We start from the raw sequence: 11,325 nt of genomic DNA, 5'->3' as shown, positions 1-11,325 counted from the left end.
CTGTTTGCGTTTTTTTTTTTGTGAGCTGGTATTTGAATTTTAAACCTAAGTGACGAATTAGGATTTGTACAGTAACTGGTGTCATATTGTTTATGATTTGTTGTTGTATGTAGTAGAGAAAAAACGAAGAAGAAGAAGGAATAGGGCGTCGGAAACTATTTTTGAGTGCTCTCCTTCTGGTCCTTGCGTTCCCTGTCAGTACTCTGAGAAGGTTTTTACTCTCTCCAAAATCATCAATTTCATGTTTTAATTTTGTTTATATTTCTGTTACTTCAGTTTGATTCAATTGAATTTGATTAAATTGAATCCATGGGAAATTTAATTTGTTCGGAATTAGGCTTTGATCTTGCTTTTGAATTTGAGAAAGGTAATGCTATTTAAATGGATATCCCTTTTATTGTTCTCCTTTCATTTTACCTGTAATTATGTTAAACTAATGGAAGAGTTATAACATTTGTTTGTTAAATAATCAAATAGTTAATCAGCTAAGTGGGAGAATTAATCTTTCTTCTGTAATGTTATAAGATCCTGACAGATTATGACGTTATGTACTTATAAATGTAATTGAAGTTTTAGTTGTTTATGATAACATTTTGTCTATGACTGCATTATTAGGTTATGTGTTATGTTTGAGTTCTTCACGGTCCCAGATGATGTGAATACCTCAAAAGAGTTAGAAGTTTGAGGGGTTTCTCTTCTTTAATTATGACTGTCATTATGATTTGAGGTATTTGCTTCACCAACAACCAAACAGATCAGAGTTATCGCTACTTTCAGAATGCTAGGAACCCATGACTTTAAGAATTAAAGGTTAGCTCCCTTGTGGACAGGAACTTGTGAATAGGAATTTGAATTAACGGTGGCGTAAATTATCTGTTAGAGTACTTCTGTAGCTGTCAGTATTCAATATGATTAGTGACAACGTCCAACAGAAGAAATGTCCCATAAAAACAATATGAGATTCAATACAGTGTTCATATCTTTTAATTTTCAGTATGCCTGATGTATATCAGTTTTTTTTATAGTAGTTGACCTGATAAATAGTAGTTTTTGTCAATTGCTAATAAGTGCAGTTTAGTTTTTTAATTTATTATTTTCATGGTTTTAGGATTTAGAGTGTAGTATAATGATCAAATATGGTTTTACTCTGCTCTATAGTATGTCCAACTTTGCTAATGTAGGTAATATGCAGACTTTGCTAACTCCAGAAGTTCAAGCTAAAATTAGGTTCTATTGTCGGTCCCCCGCTTCTTTTTTTTGTGGTTGGTGTTTGGGTCTGACACTCTGATCTGCATCCCAATTATAACATTTAAAACTTTGTGTTCCTTTATTAAGGGAAAGACTAGCTGTCTGTATTTTCCTGTATTGTAGTGCAAACATTTTTTCCTTATAGCTTTGCCAGTGAATCATGGCATTCTGGCATTCCTGATGAACATGTGTTTGGATTTGGTTGATTTTGTTTTCTGGTAACGTTAATACTTGGATCAAATCATATGTCTTGACTCTTGAGACCCTATTTCTCAAAATTTAGCAAACAATTCAGATCAGCTAAAGTTTCTGAATCTAGTGATAAAAAATTTAGCAAACAATTCAGATTTTTTTATAATATGCGATCTTATTATACACATGCTTCCAGTTTTTTTCATTAACTAGTGATAAAAAATATTTTATCACTAGTTAATGAAAATTGAAGTGGATAGGTGAAAATGATTGTGCCTCCCCACCCCTATAATTATTTCCAATCTTTTGCTAGATAGCATGGATAATGATAGGAGTTGGATGCATATTCAAGGGTTGAGCAATCGGCTACAACCAACTTACCGAAATGGTGTTAAAAGTTTTCTCGAATTTGCTTTCAAGGACACAATCCCTAATACTGGGGCTAAGAAAAGGTGTCCTTGTTTGAAGTGTCGAAATTATATCGACCATGATAGAGAGACAATGCGTGCCCATCTTTTCCGAGTAGGAATAGAGCCTGACTACAATCCTTGGATATTCCATGGAGAAGAACAATCCCTAGACATGGGAAACATGAAAATGTCCGAGGAGGAAGGCGATTGGTTTGATGATGAAGATCCTCTCGTATCAGAGGAGATGGCAGCTTTGGTGCATGATGCCACAAATGTAGTGCCCGAGAATTTGAATGAGGAAGAAGAAGAGGATCGTGCTGAGATTCCTGATAAATTTCATAGGTTGATGAAAGATGCAGAAGAAGAATTATTCTCGGGTTGTAAAACCTTTTCAAGGTTGGAGTTCATCGTAACTCTCTTACATATTAAGGTTAGTGGACATTGGCCTGAGAAGTCATTTAGTCTGCTCCTTAATGCATTACAAAAGGCCTTCAATTATGATCCAAAATTTCCAAAGAGCTCCCGTGAAGCCCAGAAGTACACAAAAGATCTTGGGTTGAATTATGTGAAGATCCATGCTTGTGTGAATCATTGCATTCTTTATAGAAAGGAGTATGAAAATGCCGATTCATGCCCTATTTGTGAGGAGTCCAGATGGAAAGAAGGCAGTGGTGAATTTGATGATAGTGTCACATTTTCGGAATCTCAAGGGACCTCACAACGGCTTCCTAGAATACCTCGTCTAGTTCTTCGCCATTTTCCTTTAGTGCCTAGGCTTCAAAGGCTTTTTATGTCTTCAAAAATTGCTAAGCATATGAGATGGCATAAGGATAGGAAAAGAGTTGATAAGGACATATTAAGGCATCCATCTGATTCAAAGGCATGGGAGAAGCTTGATGATTCATTTCCTGATTTTGCAGCCGATCCACGTAATGTGAGATTAGGTCTTTCAACTGATGGTTTCAATCCTGGTGCACATTTAGGCACTAAGTACAGCATATGGCCAGTCTTTCTAGTGCCATATAATCTCCCACCATGGATGTGTATGGCAAGTCCATACATCATGCTATCACTCTTAATTCCTGGTCCAAAGTCCCCTGGAAATGATATAGATGTGTTCTTGGAGCCGTTGATTGATGAGCTTCAAGATTTGTGGGAAGTTGGGGTGAAAACTTATGATTCACATAGTCGCCAAAATTTTAATATGAAGGCAGCGCTATTGTGGACTATGAGTGATTTTCCGGCATATGGAAATCTGTCTGGTTGGAGTACTTGTGGTAAACTTGCTTGCCCATCATGTCATAAGAATACTTGGCACAAGCGGTTAAAGTATGGATCGAAGGAATGCTTTAAAGGTACTCGTATGTTCTTGGAACCCGATCATAGGTGGAGAAATGACAAGAAATCTTTTGATGGGGAAAAGGAGAGACGACCACCTCCGATTCCTTTGTCAGGGGATGAGATATTAGAGGCATTTGATGGTGTCCCCAATGTGATTTTTGGGAAGAAGCGAAAGAGAATTGATAGATACTTGTTTGACCAATGGAAGAAGTTGAGCATCTTCTTTAGACTTCCTTATTGGAGTAAGCTTTTGATAAGACACAACTTAGATGTCATGCATATTGAAAAGAACATTTGTGACAGTATATTAGGAACAATACTTGACATTCCTAATAAGACAAAAGACACCTTGAAAGCTCGAAAGGATTTGAAGGAGATGAATGTGCATCATAATTTAATTCCTATTAAGATAGGTGATAAATATGCCATCCCTAGAGCACCATATCAGTTGACATCTATAGAGAGGCGTAAAGTTTTGGAGTTCTTGTCCAAGGTTAAAGTGCCAGATGGTTACTCTTCTAACATAGCTCGATGTGCAAGTATGGAAGATGGAAAAATCTCAAACATGAAAAGCCATGATTGTCATGTGTTCTTGCAAGATTTGCTTAAGCCGGCATTTCAAGGCATCTTACCTAAGGAGGTGCTAGAACCTTTGGTTGAGCTAAGCTTATTTTTTAAGCAATTGTGTTCTAAAACTCTAAAAATTGATGTGTTGGAGAAGATGGAAAAGAGTATTGCAGTTACTCTTTGCAAGCTTGAAAAGGTATTTGTTCCGGCTTTCTTTGATATTATGGTCCACCTTCCAATCCATTTGGCCGGTGAGGCTAAGATAGCTGGCCCAGTGCAATATCGTTGGCAATATCGGTTTGAAAGGTAACAAGCTATTCCTTTTATATTAACATGTGAAGTTATTTTTTTATTGTAACATGTTATATAATGGTTACCGCTTGTAGGGAAATGCACACGATGAAACCTACTGTGAGTAACAAAGCACAACCAGAAGGCTCGATAGCTAATGCACGCATAATGGAAGAATGTCTTGCCTTTATATCAAGATATCTAAATGGGATTGAGACTAAGTTCAATCGCATGAGTAGAAATGACATGGATATGCAAGAATCTCTGTTGTTTAAGTTATCAGTTTTCCAAAAGAAGGGGAATCCATTAGGCAAAAGAACATTTAAGCAATTGAGCTTTTTGGACTGGAAGCAAGCTCAATTGTATGTTCTAATGAATTGTCAAGAAGTACAACCATTTATAGGGTAAGATATCATCTTTTCTTTAACTATCTTATTAGAAGTATCAAGAAGTGCACTAACACTTATATGTTGTACAGAGAGTACACCACTATACATGGGCCAAAACCAAGTCTAGTTGATTGGTTTCAATCTCAGGTAAGTGAACCGAGTGTTGTTGATTAATTTCCACTTCATATATTTTGATTTAAGATACTTGATTTTTTTTAATAAATTCATTTTCATAGATTTGGAAGCTTTACAAGGAGAGAGATCCAAGAGTAACAGCTGAGTTATTGTCATTGTCACGAGGCCCGAGTAAGAGTGTGAAAAGTTATCAAGGATACTATGTAAATGGGTATCGCTTTCACACTAAGAAGCGCCAAAGAAGGCGAAAGACACAAAATAGTGGAGTAGTTGTCAAAGGAGATGAAGAGAGCGGAGAAAAAGACTTCTTTGGGGTTTTGAAAGAAGTCATAGAACTTGAATATGATGCTCCAAACAATGGGGACAAAGAACCTATTGTGGTGTTGTTTAGATGCGTTTGGTTTGATGTCTATAGGGAGGGGCGAGGGATAAAAAGGGACAAGTTTGGTGGCATAAGCCTAAATTTCAAAAAGTTTTTAGGGACCAATGAGCCATTTGCTATGGCATCTCAAGTAGGGCAAGTTTATTATGTTAGGGTACATAATGAGCCGGATTGGAGAACTCCTATTAAGACGGTCCCTCGTAATTTCTATAATTTTCCAATAGTTGAGGCATATGACTCTGATGATGAGCAAGATGATGTGGATGTTGGAATACCAAACGCAGTGGGAGATGATGGAGATGATGATGTGATCTTACCTAGAAATGATGTTTCTCCGGAATTAGTGAATGCAACTGAATTTGAGTCGGGGGAGGACGAGATTTTGAATGAGGAAGAAGAAGAAGACAGTGAGCAAGATGAGGAAAGTGAGCTAGAGGATGACGAAGAAGAAGATATTCCAGAGGGTTTATATGACTTGGACTCAAGCAGCGAATGATCAGATAGGTGTAGCTAGGATCTGTTTTTGGGAATTGTAGTTCAAATATCTTTATGTTGTCAAATGTTTACATTAGGAGACCCTCTTTAAACTGTTTGGTTTGTGTCATTCATTGTTAATTGTTAAATGGTTTTGGTTGAGAAGATTCACCTTCTTAGTTTGCATATTTCAAATGAGCTTTCTTTATTAAAGTTATTGTGATTGAGAAGACGCAAAGAGATTGATTTCACTATTATACGGAGTAGCCACCATTATCGAATCTGTGTGTAGAAGCTGTTGGGAGAATGTTATGAACTTATGAATATGAACATAGGAATATGACTGGCTGGTTAGTGCCTTACTGAGGTGATGCTGGAGTTGAGAAATAGGTAAATTCTGCAGTTGTTTACTTTGCATGCTATTTTTTTTGCTGAGAATTTTAGCTGCAGTAGATCTGTGAGTTTACTTATCATCTTACCTAGGGCTAAATGTGGCTTCCTATTTCCTAAGCTGTTTCACTTAGTTATGCTCTTGCTGGATTATAGTCTGACGTTTTATCCCATGTTCTCACAGGGGGTACATGTGATTTACAGAACAAAAGAATTAGAGGAACAGCAAGCTAAGAGGTTAGTTTTGATTTAAATCAGATAGGTAAATATTGTAGTTTGATCATTTTACAACTTTTTTCGTTTTCAAGTCTGGGAGTGTGTTGTCTGGTAGACCAAAGTGCTCTTTTCTGTTAACGTTTCCTTCTTTATCCTCGTGTTCTCTGGTTCAATACTATGTTCCATGAATTTGGTCCAAACTGAAGTGTTAATTGGCCATAGCGATCCTGGAGTATCATGTCTTGGTGCTTGAGGGGAAAAGAAGAGTCTGATACCATAGGAGAAATTACTAGTCCATGTTCTTCACTGTTATGTATCAAGTACGAGAAATTCAGATGCTTACACTGCTTTTATTCTTGGTTATCAGCCGAATATGGAGTAAGACATGGCTTTCAAGCTTCTTCTACAAACCGTGAAACAAACCCTTAACATGGAAATGGCTATTGTCATGGTTAACAGGAATCGTGTTCATCACTCTGATTTTTTTGATGGTGCTGACTGTTGACAGCTGATCGAGTTGCAGCAGTTTTTGTAACTTTTTGTTGTCAAATTAAGTACACAAGAAAATGTTGTGAACTTTACTTGTGCATATGATAAATGGAGAAGAAATGGAACTGCTAACGGCTAACTTCTGTGCTGCTGCTAACTACTAACTGTTGTTGTATTAATTGCTAAGGCATATTCTAAGAAATGTCTTCTGATTTTGTAGGAGAAAGAACAATGAATCCGGAGACTCAATCATCGTTATCGCAATTAGAATCTAACAACAGTAATCACCTCGTAGAGTCTACCACTCAACAACCAAAGAAAAAAAGACAAGGTAGAAATACTTCAGCAAAATCAAGCAATTTTCTATATCTGTTATAACAACTTGCAATATTCTACTCTAGAATTCCCAATTGTTAGTACAAATACTAAACTAGAAATTTTCTATATAGCATCACTTTCTATATCTGTTTTGTTTATATTCTTTTGTTTTCAGGTCCCTTTCGAGGTCCAAGCAGAGCACTTAAATATAAAAAGTTGAGAAGTGTGCAACCAGGAAAGGTCAAAGTTCGTATTCCAGCAGCTTTGGGAGCTATTGTGGGCGATCGTGCAAATCAATTTGTGGCCGAATGTGCTGATTGGGTGAAAGAAATATGCCCTCTTAATGTTACAAGTTGGAATGACATGCCTGAAGAAGCAACAGATCGATTGTATAGTAGGATTAAGGTATGGCTTACTAATTCAAGGCTGCTACCAGTAATTTATTATTCACAGACTCTACATCATAACAAGCCTGGATAAGAATACTTCACTTCCTTCCTAAATAACCAAATGGCTGCTCAAAACTCCAAAATCATCTTCTTTTCGATAGGCACCAAATGCTTCTGTATATGATCCTAAAGTCCCTGCTCGCCTCCTTCGTATGTTCTTCCATGACTGTTATTGGGGAATTCGTAAAAAAATTCAAGTTCCTTTGATTTCAGGTTACATTTGACAGTTAGTCAGATCTTTTGCTACGAATCAGTTGCATTCCTTGGCCAAATCAGTGAAAACACAAACAAAAAACAAACAATGAATATAGGGGTTGCTAATTAACTATTATTAGAAATTAGAGTAATCAACTAACTGTTATCCACCATTAGAGTTGTGGAATCCTATCTTTGCTGTGACCAGCAGCAGCAAGCTGAACTTCTCTTTTATAACAAGCTGTCGTCTTCAACTTTTTGTAGGCTAAGTATGACTTCAGTGAAGCTGACGGTACACACATTGATAAAGCATTAAGGATTCAATGTTCTACCCTTTACAGACATCGGAGAGAAAGGCTGAAGGCGGCCTATTTTTCAAAGAGCAGAAATTTGAAAGAGGTGGAGCGTGCCTGCCCAGCAACAATTGATCTTGCTCAATGGAGGTGGCTTATATATAGCTATTGGAACCTTCCTAAACAGAGGGCAAGTATTAATTACGATATATATATTTATTTGCATTGTCATCGTTTTAGTAATCTAATATACAGTTTTGTAAATAATAGGAAAGAAGTGAAAAGAATAGGGCGAATGCTCTTTCAAAGAAGATCCGGTCAGCTTGTGGTGCCAAATCAATAGCTAGGACAATTTATGAATTGGTGAGCTTCTTGTCAAACTTCTTGTCAAACTTTACTGTTTATAATTAATGAAAACAACTTTACTGTATATATTATCAGCTTGCTCTAGGTTAGTTATCTACCCTACACCGACCGAGTCTACTGACTACTGATGTTCCAAATCTCCGTATAAACTTTACTGTATATATTTCCTAGGAACTTGAGGCAGAGGCAGGTAGTAATGAGCGTGAAGAGGAGAACGAGGCCACAAATGCATCTAGTTCAAATGCAACTACATCAACAACACAAGCTAATGGCGACCCTATGTATTTGAAGCTATGGGAGAAGACAAAGAGGTATTAATTTGTCAATGCAAGGATAGTCTGGTTGCATATAGTTTAACTCCTCACTCATCACTTTCTCTCTTCTTACTTTTATATTATCGATAGGCACAAAAATGGAAAGTTTGATGACGAGGCTGAAATTAAGTACAACGAGTTTAAAAAGTTGCATGAGAAAGAAGTTGGAGAGACAGGTGCAGACAATGTTTCCGTAGATGTGGCCTATGAAAAAGTTCTTGGATATCGTTCAGGTTATGCACGGGGGTTAGGTAAAGGTCACCCGGTGTTGTCCAAGGACGAGAAGAAAGGAAGGGCTGAGTTGGAAGTAACTGTAGTGCAACTCCAGAATGAGAACAACACGATGCGAGCTGAATTTGAGCATCATAAAGCTGAAACTTTGAGAAAGGAAAATGAAGCTAAGAAGAAACAAGAAGAACTGGAACAGAAGCTTAAGTTAATCATGGAGAAAATTGGCCTTGAATCCTTGACATAAAGAGGTAATATTTGATACTTGAAATGAAATCGAAATTATTGTGAATATATACTTGTGGGGGTTGGGGTAAATACAAGTATTTTATGGGGAGATGCTGCCAAAATTAATTTACAGATCGTTAGCTGAAAAGTGATATCATATTTACATGAGTAGATATAAATTTATTGAGAGATCTGAGCTTTTATAAACTGTTCTAGACATAGGAAAAACAATGAGAGACCGGCCATGATGCGGTAGGAGCTTCATCTAAGAACAGGTTCTGGTGACTAGAAACTGTTGTCGAAACTGCTATTTGGCTTGTTGGTGCTTGGTATATATGGTAATAGTATACTTAATTTCATGCCAAAGCTTAGCTAGCTTCAGAATAATACTCCTATTTAAATTAATTGTTTTGAAATTTCACACATGGTAGGTGGGGGGGGGGGGGGGGGACTGGGGAGGATGGAGCAGTATTGCCAAGTAGAACCTAGGTAGTAGGCAGTTAGACACTCGACAATCTAGACTAAACAGGCAAGGGGAAGGAGGATATTGGAGAGTGGTAAACCTCCTTAACATCTACACTAAGAACAAACAAGGGAAGGAGGATATGGAGAGTAGTAAACCTCCTTACAATCTAGTCTAAGATTATTCTAGTGAACTTAATAGCACTTATCAGTTATCATTGTTGGCCTTGAGTTTTGAACTGAGCTTGTTATTCTTGAACATAACTTATCTTAACTTTTAACCCCTAATTAGATCCTATATGAACTTATTAGACTTGAACTATTCTGAACTAATTAGCCCTTAATTAACTCAACTTATCTAATGTTATTAGTTTTAAATCTAAACGTATCCAATATTGGCCCCAAAGTCCAAGAAGGAAAAATTGCATTGCGTGCAAACAAGTGCTGTATGCACAGCATAACTGATAGTAAGATTAACATAGACAGCAATAAATTATCAAACAATGGTCACCCCAACAAATGAGTATGACACTAGTGGTGTGCAGCCAACAAAGAGGTTTTTTCTTTTCTTTCTCTTTTTTTTTGGTCTTTTGGGGAAAGGGCATTAGCAGAAGTGCTAATAAGAAGTTCAAGAAAAGGCATGAAATTAAAGAAGCAATGAGGAAAATTAATGATTATTACTTAATGGGTTGCTCCTAACTGTAGGCTATCTAATTCTCCTATACGGCTATACCCCGGCATACCACATGTTAGGTTCTCTGTACCGAACACAGAGAACACAGCATGAAGTTTGAGATTACTCACACCAAAAACACTTTAAGCTACAGATTCAGTTATTTAACTTGGTGCAATATGACTAAGATCATAGACAAAGTTTGAAGGAGATGTTTCAATATAAAAGTACAATTCAAGATAAATTCTGATATAGCTTTCAATCCTTCGGTTTCAGTCAACCTATAATACATACCTGTGAATCAACCAAGGAATGAAGGGTGAACTCCCATTAACAAAACAAAGCTTAAGTTGAAAAATAAACAACCAGAATGAAAGCAGAAAAATATACATACAAAAAGAACACAAGTGTTAACAAAATAAGAGACAAAGTGAATCATTCTTATCAAACCTCACCTTGACTCTCTGAGAAAATACTCATGGGAACAAAGTTTCTTGTAGGCTTTCTAATACTGAATAGTAGGAGTCTGGACGTATGAAGTGATATCATGATTAATTGGTTTGCATTTTCTGAGCAGGATTTGGTTGTAATTTCTAAACATAGATTGGTGCTTGTTTCTCTAAAGATCTTCCATGTATTGTATCACCCTCCTGCTGTACATGCGTAGTTTCGAGACCATGTGTAATGGTCACACAGGAAGAAATCTCACTGCAATGAACGTTGTGGGCTGGTTTTGTCAGTGAGAAATGCAGTGATTAAGTTTGCTACTTCTATTTCAGAAATCAGAAATTAAACTAGAGAATATATATAGGATCGGAGTAGGGTGTTCGATTTTCAATCATTCTAATTATCACTAGGTCGGCTATGGGAATCAACCACTGGTTATTGCATTTACTCAATCCCATTCAATTCAATTCTACCATCTTCTTGAGTATTGGAGTAGTTATATTACCAGTACATATAATATGCCTCTTTTTCATCATTTCTTCAACTGATCACTGTGTATAAGACTGACATTGTTATGCTAACGGATAACTACTTGCTTGTGCAGGTTCAAATTCTTTATGCCTGTAAGCTGACATTGTTATGCTGCCTGTAAGATGTTAACAAGATAGCCAAGGATCAGAGAAAGAAGGGAGTCTAGCCTTAGACACCAAGTCTTGTCTTGTGAAACTATATACTCCATTACTCCGTACTTTACTTCTCATGCAAAATGCTTGTGACAGTAGTATATTATAAACTTTACAGTTCACAGTGTCGTTTTCTTGATCAAAT

General features: G+C 36.8%; 2 protein-coding genes across 2 annotated transcripts; both read left to right on the top strand.

Moving 5' to 3' along the window:
- The first annotated feature begins 1,758 nt into the window (after window positions 1-1,758).
- LOC130463149 (uncharacterized) lies at window positions 1,759-5,451 on the top strand. Its single transcript, XM_056832196.1, has 4 exons — window positions 1,759-4,064; window positions 4,145-4,411; window positions 4,528-4,585; window positions 4,675-5,451. Exons 1-4 carry the CDS (start codon window positions 1,759-1,761, stop codon window positions 5,449-5,451), a joined length of 3,408 nt encoding a protein of 1,135 aa, XP_056688174.1.
- Window positions 5,452-6,710: 1,259 nt separating this feature from the next.
- Window positions 6,711-11,194, top strand: LOC110795962 (uncharacterized). The gene is made up of 7 exons (XM_056833786.1): window positions 6,711-6,855; window positions 7,018-7,247; window positions 7,751-7,969; window positions 8,050-8,142; window positions 8,317-8,456; window positions 8,550-8,938; window positions 11,102-11,194. Exons 1-6 carry the CDS (start codon window positions 6,726-6,728, stop codon window positions 8,932-8,934), a joined length of 1,197 nt encoding a protein of 398 aa, XP_056689764.1. The 5' UTR covers window positions 6,711-6,725; the 3' UTR covers window positions 8,935-8,938; window positions 11,102-11,194.
- The last annotated feature ends 131 nt before the right edge of the window (window positions 11,195-11,325 follow it).

This window comes from Spinacia oleracea, chromosome 6 (genome assembly GCF_020520425.1).
Source record: "Spinacia oleracea cultivar Varoflay chromosome 6, BTI_SOV_V1, whole genome shotgun sequence".
Lineage (NCBI taxonomy): Eukaryota > Viridiplantae > Streptophyta > Magnoliopsida > Caryophyllales > Amaranthaceae > Spinacia > Spinacia oleracea.
This window is presented reverse-complemented; position numbering and strand designations above follow the sequence as displayed.